Genomic DNA, 16,344 nt, shown 5'->3' with positions numbered 1-16,344 from the left:
CGTTAAGAAAAGTGCTTCCAGGGCAGTTTGGTGAACATAATATATGCATTTAGCCAGACAAGAACAGGCATTACACTCCTAGGGTTCATGGCCTCCTCCATCATAGACTTTTGATTAGGTTTTCAGTACCAGGCATGTATTCTATCCTATGGAGCAGGCCTGCAGTCCAATTAGCAGTTCCCCCAAAACAAACATGCCACTATTGCACCCATTCAGTCATTTGGCCTAACTGGCCAAACTTAAGGCTTGCAATATCCTCTGTTTTCACTGCTCATGACTTCTGTCTCCCATAGGGCTGCATGCAGTGAAGCCTTTTCCAGCTTTATGTTAGCTAGTCTACAGGGAGGAGGTTTTCCATGCCCAGTTATTTAACTAATGTGGGCTTGAGAGATTTGAACTTTGATGATCTCAGGTCCTTATGCTTGTTCAGGAAGTATACTTAACTACTGAGCCATCACTCCAGCTATCTATATTCTTTTTCAGTTCCATTCTCCTGATTTGATATCTATTGTTGAAAATTTAGTCATACCTAACCCCTACCTATGTGTCTTAGAAGCAGACTATCTCTTTTGTTTTTTGGCTTATTAGTTTTTTTAATTATTTTCCTTCTAATTGCATTACAGGAAACAACTCGAAGAATGGCAGAAATCTAAGGGGAAAATTTATAAACGACCTCCTATGGAAGTTAAAGCAAAAAGAAAAATAATAGAAGAAATGAATATTTCATTCTGGAAAAGCATTGAAAAAGAAGAAGAAGAAAAAAAAGCACAGTTGGAACTGTCCAATAAAATTAACAACACTCTGACAGAATGCTTGCAGCTCATTGAAGAGGTAAGTAAGAAAAATGAGCTCTCAGAACTTTCGTCCAGAATCTTGGGGGTTTAAAATATTTTTCTTAAATATAGTGCAGAGGAAATAACCTTCACCTAAGTAGAAATTTAGATACTCTTTCATATAGAGTAACAATAGTAAGAGTAGCAATAATAATGGTGAGATGCACTTAAAAAGTGGCTCAGAAAAATTAAGACACTGACCCATACTATCTGCCTCCAGAAAGATAAAACTTTCAATATCAGGGTCCAAAGAGTAAATATTTAGAATTTGGATATAAAATTGAAACCAATGGCAAGGTTATATCAAATTGAAATGTCCTAAGTACTGATAGTAGCTAGAAAAAATAGGATTGAAGTTGTGTCTTAGATTCTATGTATCAGGGTAAGTAAGTAGGTAGGAAGCAAAGGGTATGAGCCTTAGATTTCCCAAATACAAAATACAACAATGTGATAGACATCTATGGAAAAATCCTTCCCAAAAGCAAAAATGGCCCATTCTGGTGTGAGAGCATCAGCAGAAAAAAAAAGGCGGGGGGGGGGGGGGGCGCGGTAGGGGAACCAGCAGTTTAATATTTTCACAGCACTCAAATGTTCACATTAATGCCTATGTGGAATTAAACTAAAGAGGTTTATTTGCTTGCTTGATCTGCTTGTTTTTTTCTTTTTTTTTTTTTTTTGAGTCTTACTCTTCTTTTCATTATTTTTTTTAAATGCATGAGAGCATTTTTATTAAGATGATTTCAAACAATACTGTGGATTAATAACCAAGCCCCCACTCACACACATTTATTCATCCTAACTTGCTCCCCAAAGGTGGTGGCCAACCATTCCCAGTTATACCTTCAGCTTTTACATATGTACATACACTATAGGAACATAGAGAAATGAGCAGACTGTTTTGTGTTACAAGTTGCAATTATTTTGTCTCACCTTTTTTTTCACATTTTTATGTTTGATTGTCATCTTACATTTTCCTACTCTCAACCAATGAGTTGGGTATTGATACAGTTGCAGACAAGAGATCTCTCTGGCAAACAAAATTGTCTTTGAGCTGTGACAGGGCATAAACTCCAGGCAGAGAACCATACAGCCCAGAGGGCACTTGTCCTTTATTAGGAAAACTATATCTGTTCATTTTCAAGATTATTGGTGAAGGTTCAAAAAGCAGTAGCTAATTAAGGAACTTGAAGTGAGTATATCTCAGGAAGTACATCTCTGTCAGCTTTTATTTTCTATTTTTCTACTGTGAAGGCTATGGCAATATAATTAGGGAGCTTAAGGAAAGTAAAATTGGGGATTGTTTCTAAAAGTAATCATCGGGCTGAATAGATGGCTTAGTGTTTAAGGCACTTGCCTCCAAAGCCTAATAAGGACCTAGGTTCGACTCCCCAGAACCCGTGTCAGCCAGATGCACATGGTAGTGCATGTATCCAGAGTTCGTTTGCAGTGGTTAGAGACTGAGGCACACCCATGTTCTCTCTCTCTCTCATAAACAAGAAAATTAATCAGCAATTATAACTAAAAGCTAATCATCAAAGAAGTTTATCTTGAAAGAGAGTATGGACTTACCCTCTGTAGAGAAGGAGCAGAAAGGAGCTATGAGTTAGAGTTGTCAGTCGTATGTGCAGGGGAGACAAGAAAAATATGCAAATATGCCAGCAATGTTAAATAGAATAGAACAGCAGAGAACATATTAAGATAGCATATAAAATATTAATGAAATGTATCTATTGCTGGGGATTAGCCCTGTGCCAGCAAGACAGGTACGGAGTAGATTAGGTTAGCCTTCGAATCACAAAGGGTATTTTCCTTTTTTCCCCTGTATGCTAAATAGTTTGTATATCTTTTCGAGTTTTTCTGTGATTATTGATGTACTTAAGTTTTGTATTTCTTAAGTAACCTTGTGAATTTTTTAAAAATCGGACTTACTGCATATGGGAAGCTAAGGCAAGTATACCACAAGTTCAAGGCCAGCCTGAGGTGCATAGTAAGTTCAAAGCACATAGTTAGCTTCTTTCTCAAGAAACTGAAAGGTGGGGAGAGTCAGAATGCCAAAGACTGCCCTGTCATCTTTTTAAAATGGTAAGTTGGTATCTATTGGATTTTAATTTTTTCTACTTTTGACATCATTTTCATGCATATGATTAGTTTGATCCCCACATATAACAATTGATCTCTTATCCCTGTCTGCACCTCTCATTAACACCTTCTTCCTACTGATATTCATCTTACTTTCATGCTTTGTTTTTAACCCCCTGAATTAAATTATGGTTGCTTGCATGATCATGGATGGAAGGTTATTTATGTGGTTAAGGTTATTGCTGTGGAATGGCAACTTACCGGTCACCACACCACTGATGAGCCTGATCCCCCTCAGCAACCATTAGCTACTCTAGGGGATCTGGAGTCTCATATACCCAAACCCTATCAGTGGTGAAATATTGACAGGCTCATATCTTTTGTAGGAAAAACCATAGATGCTATGAGTTCATAGTTTTAACAACCATGTCCTATCCACAAGACAGAATTTCACAGCCCTCCTCCCTATCCTCCTGCTCCTACATTCTGTCTGTCCTCTTCCTTGAAGTTTCCTGAGCCTTGGAGGAAGCGGTCTGTATATGTCCTTGCCTGACTCTGGCCAATGGCTCCCACAGGTTGCTCCTTCTCGCAGCAGGTATCAACACAAAGAGGAATGTGGAGTCTGTCTCTGAGTTGAGTGACAGTGTTCTGAGCTTTTGCTGGGGTTTTTATACCCATTTATTCCCTCAGTCCCTTTAGCTGCCAATAGCTACCTTAGGGTGAGCTCATTTGCATATTGGCACACAGCTGGCCCTGGTTGTGGCCCCCCATTGCCATGGTGATGTCATTATTGCTGGGTGAGTGCCTCCATTTTTTACTTACTATTACTAGTGCTCCTAACATCCCACTCCCTGATGTCTCAAGCCTATGAAGGGGTAAAGGGACATCACAATTCTCAAAAAAAAAAAAAGGCCAAAACATAACTCACTGCAAATCAATTAATAGCAAAATTGAAAAACACAGCAAACAATAACATCATAACAACAATTCAAAACAACTCAATATACCATATTATGAGGGTGTGGCAACAGTCTATATTGGATAAAAGACTGTTGGTACAATTTCCAAGTCAAATTAAGCAGGAAGTTGAAACAAAACTTAGCAAAAGGTCGTACCAGTGCTCTCAGTCAATACTCCTCCAAAGATCTAACAGGAATTGCTGGGTTCTTATCAGTAGGTTTCATAGATCTTTAAGAGAAATTTAGCATAATGGCAATAGAATCAGAGTCACGTCTAATCATCTGTTGAATCATGGCAGGATACATATAATGTGTGTTACAGACGTACAAGGCTACCAAAAATCCAACCATCACAATAGGCACTTGTTTGCACCATTGGTCAATATGTATTGCCAAATTGTGGTGAAGGATATGGCACAAAAATGGAGCAAAGAAGCAATCATTTTGTTCATGCCTGATACCAATCTGACCATCTCCGTTTACAAAAGTAGCAAGTAGATGGTGGGGTGTATCCCACAAATCAATGCAATCTATGTCTAGTCTCATAGTCCAAGCAATGTCTCCAACATTCTATAAAAAAAATCTGTCTCCCAAATGGATAGGGTAAAACCTGCATTTGGAAAGATATTTCATATTAGGCATGTTCCAGTGGGGGTTTTATAGACCAGCTGGTTTTATCAGTGGTGTTGCACTATACCCTCTGCAAAAGAAAAACAATACTCAAAAACAAACAATTAGCATACCAATGCAAGCGCACGCATAGAGAAGTTGTTTGAACCAGTGAAGTGGGTTTCTAGTCCAAATACATGTTATGTCCAGATGTGCCAATCTTCTAAGTGTGTCCAAAAAGGTACACACTGTAGAGATCCAAGCCAGAGTGTTGGTCTGTAAAACATGCCCAAATGACACACATGATTGACCTGTTTGTCATATTTGTGGAAGTATTGTTTGATACTATTGTCCATGTTGATAATCAGCTTCTGGTTGTGCTGTAGAAGGTCTGTTAACTTTTGTATAGAGGCTTCTGCTTCCCTGTAGTACCTGGTGGCATTGAATTTGCTAGTTTTGTATGTTGTGGAGTCAAAGACATAAGATTGTGGTATTATTATTGTGGAAATTTGAGTCATGGAATTGGCTGAGAAGTTGGCGATCACCTTATATGTGTTAGAAGCCAAATAGCATCCTTCAGGTAACTGCCATAAGGATGATAAGTATTCTCAAGATATAATGTTGAAACAATAAGTGGTAAGGTTAAATGACATAGTTCCATAAATTGAGAATACAAAGTTACCTAGATGATTCCCGGTGTCATAAAAAATGGTCAACGAGACTCCTGAAATCTGTACTTCAGTAAACAGAGGTTTAGTGGCTATGTAGATGCAAAGTATCATCAAAAGGATAGTACTGGGGTTTGTTAGAAATGTTTGCCCAGAGGTTTGATTGTATAGGTTGGAATAACACGTTACCTAGCTTCCATGGTAATGGTACACTCAGGTATGCAGGTACTGCTCTGTCCAAAAAGACCTGTAGGTAATTGATTTCACATATACCATTTTCTCAATATGAAGTTTTGTGGCCATCCAAAATAGTTTTGAATGTTGGTGTTTCTGCACCCATTCCAGTAGCAAACGAAGTGTTCAATTCCATTTCTAGCCTATTCATAAGTAATTGAAATTGCATGCATTGTTGCATGGATCTGGTGTCTTTAATGAGTGTCAATAAGTGTCTAGGGAATCATGAGTGGACTTCACATATGACTTCATAGATTCCTGTAATAGTTGTACCTCGTTCTGCACTTGGGTGACTAAAGCATGAGTAGTCTGCAGAGCATCTGACAATGCTATAATTGCTTGTGCCTGTTCCTGTGTCAGGTATTTAATATCCTTGATATCTGCTTTGTATGGGTGCCATCATGGCTGTGTGTTTCTGGAGCAGACATCAATCTTGCATGTGCATGACATAAATTGCGGAAGCTGACATGACTTGGTGCCAGAGTTCAATACTGGGTCAATGTAATATATTTTCATCATGAATATTCGTTTGCTCCATTACTTTTAGAGAAGCTCTCTTGGGCTATGCTGGGCAGTTAACTTTTTGTACTGTTCACAGTAAGAATAGTACACGTGGTGGCCCACATGTAGGCACCAGGTATACTTAGCCCAAAAGGAACATCTTGCATATGTAACATTGAAGCCAATATGGTAATGGTTCCAATAGTGTGGGACCAAACCCTCAGGGTCCTGTAACTCTGGATGGGGTTTAGTTGGTATTACTGGTGATGCCATTGTGGGGGTGATGGTGTTGGTGATGGTGTTACTGCCAACAGCCCACTCACCATGAATGATAACAACAATAATATAATGGGCCACTACCTTCATCCTCCTGGAGCATCTTGTTCCAGGCTCCATATATCATTGTGTAAAGGTGTCTATAATACAGAGAGTATAATTGGTTACCCATGTATGGGTCCACTGAGTGGTCTCATTATATTTCCTGCTACTACAGAAAAAATAGTGCCCCAGCAGCAGGATCACTACTATCAGTGTACATACTATGCCTGTGGCCCAGCTAATTAGTCCCACTATTTTCATGTTGAATGCTGTCCAGTGATATCTTTTAATTTTGTCTTGTGTAGATTGCCCTTTCTCCCTGTTGTCCAAACTGTGTTACTATCACCAGGCGCAACAATTTCCTGCAATGTCACTTGGTCTGTGGGTGGCGTTTGGGTTAGTCCTCCACCTTCTGCTCCGCTCCATGCAAGACTCCCGCCAATGACTCCCACAGACTCCTTCTTACCATCAGTATCAACACAAAGAGGGACGTGGAATCTGTCTCTCTGAGTTGAGTGACAGTGTTCTGAGCTTTTGCTGGGGTTTTTATAGCTGCCGATAGCCACCTTAGGTTTAGCTCATTCACATATGGGCATGCAGCTGGTCTCTGGTCATGGCCCCTGGTTGCCATAGTGATGCTAGGTGAGTTCCACTTTTTGCTTTCTATTACTAGTGCTTCTGACAACCACTCTGGCAGAGCCCAGCAGAGAGCTGCTGTCAAGCAGGAAGTCTTATCTGAGTTGTACCTCCAGCATCACAATGCAGGAGAGGAGAGAAAGTGGGCTTGGAGCCAAGAGTTAAAATAACTTCTGTATTATTAACTAATAACCAACCTATGTTCTCATCGCAATTCATTTCTAAATGATTTGAAATTTCCATTTTAAGTTTAAAAGTCATCTTAGACGAGTATCTTTTAATTTCCAGATTTATAAGTTTTTTTTTCTTACTGTTACTGATTTCTAATTGAATTGTGGTTGATAAAGCGGCCTTTCACGTATTATGCTGGGTAGAATTTGTTGAAATTTCTTAGTGTTCTTAATGACTGATCATTTTTAGTATATGTTACTAAAGCATTTTGCAAATGATAAGGGTTCTATTTGTTTGCAAATTTGCTCCTTTCTAAAATAATGATGCAAAATCTATTCTAGAACTATATTAGTCATTATCAATTTATATCTGTCAGTTTTTATTTTCCATTTTTTCTTTTTTGGGTTCCCCCGCCCCTCAGGGAGGAGTCTCACTATAGCCTAGGCAGCTAACCTGGAATTCACTATGTAGTATCAGGCTGACCTTGAACTCATGGCGATACTCCTAACTCTGCCCCCCCAAGTGCTGGAATTAAAGGTGTGCACCACCAAACCCACTATTTTCCATTTTTCAAAGCTATATATTATGTACATAAAGATTATTGGTGTGCTTTGATTTCTCCTTTCTGATATTAATATTCCTATACTTGTTTGTTTGTTTGTTTGTTTGTTTGTTTGTTCTTATTGCTGCTAGAATTTGTCTGCTAGGTCTTTTTCTTTTTTAACATAAAAATCAATTTTTATTCCAAATATCATTTATTTTCTTAATTTTTTTTATTAATTAGTTTTGTATTCAGCAAATACAGTCAGTTTGGTACCATTATTAGGCTCATCAGTGACCTATCCCCTCCCCATTGGCTCCTCCTTGTTGAGGTTTATGGGTCGTGCATTGTGGAGTTAGCCCACAGTTATGGGTAAGATAAATGTCTCTGTATATCATGACCCAACATGTGGCTCTGACATTCTTTCCGCCCCCTCTTCCACAAAATTTCCCTGAACCATGTTGGGTTCATTTTTGTGGTGCTTCAGTGATAAGGTATTGGGGGCCTCTGAGGCTCTGGCTCTCTGATTTGGTAAGAGTTGATTTTTCTCTGTGTTGGTTTCCTTCCCCCTTGTGCTGGTATCCGGTTCACCAGGAAAACAGTACCCTTGCTTGTTTCACCAATTTTTCTTAGTTTCGGCTGGGGCCCTTTTGAGGTATGATGGGGTGGCTATCTCCTTAGGATCTACATCTATGTGAAAAAGAGCAGCAGATTCTCCAGTGGAGAGTAAGTTAGTTCCAGGACAAATGAGATAACCCTTATTTTTTTATAGAGAATTTAATAGGTATAGGCCTTCTTGTAGCCCATGATTGGTGGTACCTTGATATTGGCGAGTGGGCTAATGTTTGGATATGGTTCTGACTTGTTTCCCAGCTCCAGCTATGGGTCCCATACCACTGAGGGGATCAGTTAGCCAAATCAAGAGCATTTGGTTCCCCACCATGGCTGTGTGCCACTATTGAACTTGTGTGGGCATCACAACAGGTTATTTGCTGCTAAGTAGGTTAGACCATGAGTTGCTTGGACAGATATTGGTCATTTTCCCCCAGTCGCCTAGGTAGCACCTTCTGGCACTAGACGCGCTGACTGTCTGGGGACTGACTCTCTTCTAGCTTCCAGCCATGCCATTCCATTTTATGTGTCAACTGCATATGGTGACTTCAGCAGGAGGGTCTTACCACTAACCTTTGGTGGGTCATCAAGTACTCTGATAATCTGTCTCTTTTAGGAAACCTTGTAGGTCTCTCTGATCAAAAGCTCATTGTGGATGATAGCCCCATGCTGGTGCTGGGAGTTACAGGTCAGTGCTCACTAAGAAAAGGAGGAAAAAGATAACTAATATACAAGAGTTAGAGAGAAGAGAGAGAGAGAGAGAAAGAGGGGGGGAGGGAGGGAGGGAGAGAAGGGGAGGGAGGGAGGGAGGTAAGATGTAGAAGATTAAGGTTAGCCTTGATCCTACCCTCTCCAGTGTCTTGTGGTTCAGGTGTTCCATGTAAGGGCCTGGTGAAGGTTCAGCCATTTAGTCTGCTTTTAGGAAGTAGAATTTTCTATCCCTTTAGTTAAAAAAAAAAAAAAACAAAACAAAAAAAAAAAAAAAACCTTCTTAAGTTGATTCATTTTAGGAATGTCTCATGAATGTGTATAGGTCAATTTTTTTAGCCAAATCTGAAGCTTATGATTTTAAAAACCAAATCTTCTCTCCCTCTCTCTCTCTCTTTCTCCCTGCTTGCAAATAAATAAAAATATTTTTTAAAAAACAAATCTAGCTTCTATACATTTATTATGATTGCTCATATGTCTTAACTTATCCCTGATGGTTTATTTTGTAATTTAGTTACATGAATTCTTTTGTGTTTATTTTTCTTTACTCTGTGTTCAATATAGTTTTCTGTATTTCCTAAAGAAAGTACTAGTTGAGGGGCTGGAGAAAATGCCCCAGCAGTTAATGGCACTTGTGTGTAAAGCCTGACAGCCCTGGTTCTATTCCCCAATATCCACATAAAGCCAGACACACAAAGTGACACGTGTGTCTAGAGTTTGTTTGCAGTGGCAGGAGGCCTGGCACACCCATTCTGTCCCTTTCTGTCTCTCTCTGCTTGCAAATAAATAATCAATAAAAATATTTTTGTAAAAGAATACTAATTGACAAAAAATAAAATGGCACATGTGAATTCAAACATGTTTGTAAGCCATATTTGCATACTTTCTGAGTCCATATGCTTGTGAAAATTGCCTTCATTATTCTAGTCATAGTTTGGGAATAATTTCTAACTGCAAATTATTTTCTCTAAAATTTTTGGAATTTTTGCTCTATTTTCTTTCTTGCATCTGGAATTGTTGCTTTATTAAAGTCTCATGTCAGTCTGAGTTTCAATCCTATATTGGTAGTCCTTCTTTCCCTTTCTGGAAGCTTTTAAAGTTGTCATTTTATGCTTAGTTCTCAAAATATGATTTTGCTTTTTCATTTGTTCTACTTAACTCTCCAATAACCCTTCAATATGAACATTTTTAATTCTTAATTTTTTTCTTGTCGCTGCTTTGAGTATGTGTTCAACTTTGCTCCTAGTTCTTTCTAGAAATTTTTTAGATGGATATTGAAATCACTGAGCAATAGATATGACTTCTGGAATTCAACAGTTTTGTTTCAGGAAGAATTCCTTGTAGCCCACTCTAGTTCTATGAATACAATATTCTCTTACCACTGTGATAATACTGACTGTAGTTGTCTTCAAGTTTACTGCTCTTTTCTTCCTCACTTTTTTGCTCCTATGTTCATTCTTGTTTATTGACTTGTAGGCACCCCAGTTGTGAGTGTACCTTTGTGTCTCCTGCATCTCCAGAGGAACAGGCTGTATTGCTCGTTGGAATGTACCACCACCTGGGCTTCTGGCTTTGGTAGCTCCCCTTCCTCCTGGTCCATATCACTGCCCTGCCATGGGCATAAGCCAGAAGCCATTTCAAAGTTCCTTTGTGTGAAATTCAACTCTCATATACACCTGCATGAATCCTCAACATAGACATACCTCCCCTGTCTTTTGTATACTTCTACCATCCTTCATAGAATCATTTGGAAATTCTGACTGTTACTCACTAAACATGTTATTTTTGAATATGTAGCATTTGGGATATGTAACAACTGTTTATTACTCAAGTTTAGTCTGGCTTGGTTTTTGTAACCTGTAACAATGTGTGGGATATATTCCTTCTGCTATGGTAAATATTTTACTGTCCATTTGGTCTCATGTAACTCGTAAAGTTTAATAATCACTGTCAAAAAAATCACTGAGATATGCAATTAAATGGAGACACGGAGCTAGAGAGATGGCTTAAGTGGTTAAAGTACTTGACTGCAAAGCCTAAAGATCCAGGTTCTATTCCCCAGTACCCACATAAGCCAGATGCCCAAGGTGTTGTTTTCAGTGGCTAGAGGCCCTGGCGCACCCATTCTTTCTCACTCCCTCTTTCTGTCCCTCTCTCTCTCTCTCTCTCTCTCTCTGTCTCTCTCTCTCTCTCTCTCTCTCTCTCAAATAAGTAAATAAACTATTTTTTTAATGGAGTCATGGGCTGGAGAGATGGCTCAGTGGTTAAAGGCACTTCCTTGTAAAGCCTAACAGCCCAAATTCAGTTACACAGTACACATGTAAACCTAGATGCACAAAGTGGCACATGCTTCTGGAGTTCATGTGCAGTGGCAGGAGTCCCTGACTCACCCTATTTATTCTCATTCCCCCCGCCACCTGCTTCTGATTCCCCTCTTTCTCAAGTAAAATATTTTTTAAATGGATACATTTTTTAATTTATTATCATTTATTTATTTGAGAGAAATAGAGAGGAGAGAGAGAGAAAGAAAGAGAGAGAATGGGCATGCCAGGGCCTCCAGCCACTGCAAACAAACTCCTGACGCATGCACCCCCTTGTACATCTGGCTAACCTGGGTCCTGGGGAATCAAGCCTTGAACTGGGGTCCTCAGGCTTCACAGGCAAGCACTTAACTGCTAAGCCATCTCTCCATCCCTAAATGGATACATTTTATGAAGTGTATTATACCTCATTTTAAGCTCAGAAAAATTAATGATAAAGTTGAGGTGTACTTATCTTCTGTGAGATGCATTTGGAGTGCAATGGAAAAGGAAATGGTAATAATTAGATCTGGGTATTTTCTTTTTTGCAGGGGGTACTTTCTAGTGAGATATTTACCATATTGTCCAGTATTCCTGAGGCTGAAAAGTTTGCTAAGTTCTGGATCTGCAAAGCAAAGTTATTGGCAAGTAAAGGTACATTTGATGTTATTGGACTCTATGAGGAGGCCATTAAAAATGGAGCAACTGTGAGTATCTGTCTTGAATGGATAACTTCTTGAAATTCTCTTTCCTGTGGTTTCTGTATTGCTTGCAACAAGATGGTTATACAGTTCAGTGTTAAACTTCTCGTTGGGGGCAAGAAAGGGCAATATGGCCCATATGATCAAAGTGATTATATACATGTATAAAAATATACTAAAACCTATTGCTTTCATCACTTCTTGGCATTTAGCTAAGATCAAATGAAACCTTTTGTTTTATGTGATTAATACCCACTAACAAAAACTTCTAATTTATTTCAGAAAGTTGCATTTAAACCAATAGAATCACTTTTCTTGTCAAGTAACTGACTAGTCAGATAGTTCTATAAGTTTCATTCAGTAAGACCTCATTTATTCCCCTTCCCTTTCTTACTTCCCAGAGCAAACTGATCTATCTTTACCTCTGTACTTCCAGAAAACATGTTGATGCTTCTGTTTATTAAGTTTTCCTTTAGACATACTTTATGAACTTTCAGGTGAGGAGGAGGACTTACACTCTTTTATATGCACACTCCCAGATCTACACACACACACACACACACACACACCACCCTGTCTGTCCTCCTTGTGGCCCTTTGCCATATCCTTCATGCTTCCATTCATGCCATATGGAAGATCTGGTCACTAGTATTGACATTATTATGAATAGTAAGGATTTAGGGAGTAGAGAGATAGATAGCTCAGTGAGTGAAGTACTTGGTTTGCAAGCATGAAGGCCTGAATTTGATCCAAGAACCCATGTAAAAATGCCAGGCATAGTGGTGCATGCTTGCAATACCAGCACTGTGGAGGCAAAGACAGGAAGATCCCTGAGGCTTGCTGGCTGCTAGTCTAGCATTCTCCTGGGCAATGAGAGACCCTGTCTCAAAAATAAGGTAAATGGTGTTCCTGAGAAGTGATGCCCAAGGTTGTCCTCTGGCCTCCCCACACACATTTAAGAAAAGAGACATGAGGCTGGAGAGATGGCTTAGCAGTTAAGGCACTTACCTGCGAAGCTTAAGAACCCAGGTTCAAATACCCAGTACACACGTAAGCCAGATGCACAAGGTAGCATATGCATCTGGAGCTCATTTTACATGGCTAGCGACCCTAGCACATCCATTCTCACTTTCTATTACTCTCTCTCTCTCTTCTTGCCTCTTTCTCTCTCAAATAAACAAATTAATTAGAGACATAAATATATTAAGCCATGGTATATATACTATGATTATTTTGCCTTTCAAGGACAACTTCTACTTTGCTAGCATTAATTATTTTCCTTTTTTTTTGAGAGAGAGAGAGAGAAGCAGATAGAGAGAATGGGCACACCAGGGCCTCTAGCCACTGCAAACAAATTCCAGACACATGCGCCACCTTGTTCATCTAGTTTATGTGGGTACTCAGGAATCAAACCTAGGTCCTTAGGTGTCACAGCTTAACTGCTAAAGCATCTCTGCAGCCCTATATTATTTAATTTTCTAAATTTCTAAATGCTTTTAACACATCAAATCTACTGAGTTCATGTGTGTGTGTGTGTGTGTGTGTGTGTGTGTGTGTGTGTGCACGCGCGCACGTGCGTGCATGTGTGCGCACACACGCATACTCACATGTGCATGCGCATGCCATGGTGTGCATGTGGAGGTCAGAAGACAATCTCAGGGTGTCATTCTTCTCCTCCCACTTTGAGATAGTCTCTTGTTTTTTGTGCTGCCATGAACATCAGACTGGCTGGCCTATGAGTTTTGGGATTATTCTGACTCTGCCTCCCATTAATGTAAACACATTAAGATTTTAGATGTGTGCATTACTTGCATCTAATTTTACATGGGTTTTGGGGGATCTGAAGTCAGGCTTCTCAGCAAGCACTTGGAATCACTGAGCTATCCCCCAGCCTCTCCTTTTCTTAAGAGACCGTTCTAGCTTGTTCCAGGCTACACAAGTTGCTCTTTACTTCCATATTCACCAGCTGTCATTCTGGATCACACTTCTCCATTGCCCCAAAGCACTTGCCTGTGAAGCCTAAGGACCCAGGATTGATTCCCTAGTACATACATAAACAAGATGCATAAGGTGGCACATGCGTCTGGAGTTCATTTGCGCTGGCTAGAGGCCCTGTCATGCCCATTCTTTCTCTTTCTCCCTCTCTCTCTCTCTCTCTCTCTCTCTCTCTCTCTCTCTCTGTGTGTGTGTGTGTGTGTGTGTGTGTGTGTGTGTGTGTGTGCGTCTGCTTCTCTCACTCTAAAATAAAAAAAGAAAATAAAGTTGGGCATGGTAGCACACGCCTTTATTCCTAGCACTTAGGAAGCAGAGGTAGAAGACTCATTGTGAGTTCAAGGCCAGCCTGGGACTACAGAATGAATTCTAAGTCAGCGTGGGCTAGAATGAGACCCTACCTTGAAAAAAAGATAAATAAAACAAAATAGCCGGGCGTGGTGGCGCACGCCTTTAATCCCAGCACTTGGGAGGCAGAGGTAGGAGGATTGCCGTGAGTTCGAGGCCACCCTGAGACTCCATAGTGAATTCCAGGTCAGCCTGGGCTAGAGCGAGACCCTACCTCAAAAAAATTCAAAAAATAAAATAAATAAATAAATAAATATACTTGATTAAAGTATTTTATAATTCAGACTCTGCAGTATAGCCTATACGCTTATTCCCATTTCAGTGAAAGCATAATTTGCTTTTAGATTTTTTTAAAAATATGGAAATCTTTGTTCTATGCTCTTTTCAGTAAATATCTGTTATTAATTTGATATAGAATTCAAGTCAGGAAGAAAACCTGAAAATATAATGTTGCTATGAAAAAATATACATCACTGTATCAAAAAGGTGAGCCCCACCTTTTTTGAGAGGATCTCACTTGGCTACCCTAATCTGAAGATCCTCCTGCCTCACCACCTTAGAGCATAACTTCTACTATTATTATTTTTGAAAGAAAGAAAATGGCCATGCCTGGACCTTTATCCTGCTGGGAATGAAATCCAGATGTGTGTACCCGCTTGTGGTACATGCGTGACATTACACACTTGCATCTGGCTACATGGGACCTGGAAATTTGAACATGAGTTCTTAGGTTTTGCAGGCCTTAACCGCTAAGCCATCTCTCCAGCCCTAGAGTGTTACTTTTTATAGCAGTGAATATATCTCAGTGGTAGAGTACTTCCCTGCTGCAAGTGAAAAAGAAAATTGCTTTTTCTATGAAGTTTGAATTGTTGTTTGGTTGATAGGTTGGTCTTGTTTCTCTAAGATACATTGTTTTTATAAATAAGGGAAAGAAAGAAGGAAGGGTGAGAGAAACAGATAGAGGAAGAACTGGGGAAAATTGCTCAAAATGATAACAAAGTTTGTATTTGAATAATGAGATTATGCATAAAAGTCTTTGTCAAGTTTAACATATTGCTAAATCTTTCTGGAATGTTGTATACAACCCTTATGATGAAAATCAGAACTAAACTGACAATAGTAATACAGAATTCATTTTTTTTTTTAATTTGAGAGCGACAGACACAGAGAGAAAGACAGATCGAGGGAGAGAGAGAGAATGGGCGCGCCAGGGCTTCCAGCCTCTGCAAACGAACTCCAGACGCATGCACCCCCTTGTGCATCTGGCTAACATGGGACCTGGGGAACCGAGCCTCGAACCGGGGTCCTTAGGCTTCACAGGCAAGCGCTTAACCGCTAAGCCATCTCTCCAGCCCCAGAATTCATTTTCTATATCTTAAGTTTTATGTCTTTGTACCAGAACATTGTCATGGGAACACATCTTCAATATGTATTCAATATAATACAAATTAATAGAAAGATAGAATTTGATTTAGAGAAATTTCATTCTAGATAACTTTAAATACATCTCTTCAATAAAATACCAGCATTTACCCAATATTTTCTGTTTCTTTATTTTTTTTTTAACTTTTATTAACATTTTCCATGATTTGTTTCTTTATTTTTTTCATGAATCTTTTAAGATGAAAACTTTATAAACAACTTTTTTAGCTGGAGAAGAAATTTAAAAATAAAATATTTTTATTGTGGAAAGTTTATTGATGCTAAACAAAGCTCCTTACCTCATTTTTTCCAGGAATTCTTTAATAATAATTGTTTATTTTCTTCCTTTCAGCCAATACTGGAATTACGGGAAGTTGTTCTTAACATTTTACAAGATCCAAGCAGAACCACAGAAGGTACTATGATTTTTGCATTTGAATTCATTTCCTCTAGTCATGCAAGTAAAATCCATCCAGAAACAAGTAGGGGATAAAAGAATGATCAATCTGTCAAAACACCTTTCACCTACTGGTTGTCATGGCCTGGCCTTTTCAATCATTGTCATCAACTTATTTATTTCTATTCTTGCAAGCAAATATATGTCCAATACTGAACAAAGGTTGTGTTTCCAGAGCAACCAAAAGTGTTCTGCCTTCCTGGAGTCCTGGGTAGAAGACAAATGGCTGTTATTAAAAAAAAAAGGACTGAGAAT

At 39.2% G+C, this 16,344-nt stretch overlaps 1 protein-coding gene across 2 annotated transcripts in view; it reads left to right on the top strand.

Moving 5' to 3' along the window:
- Window positions 1-16,344, top strand: part of Ckap2l (cytoskeleton associated protein 2 like) — a 63,877-nt gene that overhangs the window by 21,973 nt on the left and 25,560 nt on the right. For both annotated transcript variants that reach the window (XM_004669770.2, XM_045148105.1), the window contains 3 exons: window positions 624-831; window positions 11,721-11,876; window positions 15,985-16,048. In XM_004669770.2, the coding sequence (XP_004669827.2) occupies window positions 624-831; window positions 11,721-11,876; window positions 15,985-16,048 (428 nt within the window). The remainder of the gene's footprint in view (window positions 1-623; window positions 832-11,720; window positions 11,877-15,984; window positions 16,049-16,344) is intronic.

This window comes from Jaculus jaculus, chromosome 4 (genome assembly GCF_020740685.1).
Source record: "Jaculus jaculus isolate mJacJac1 chromosome 4, mJacJac1.mat.Y.cur, whole genome shotgun sequence".
Taxonomy (NCBI): domain Eukaryota; kingdom Metazoa; phylum Chordata; class Mammalia; order Rodentia; family Dipodidae; genus Jaculus; species Jaculus jaculus.
This window is presented reverse-complemented; position numbering and strand designations above follow the sequence as displayed.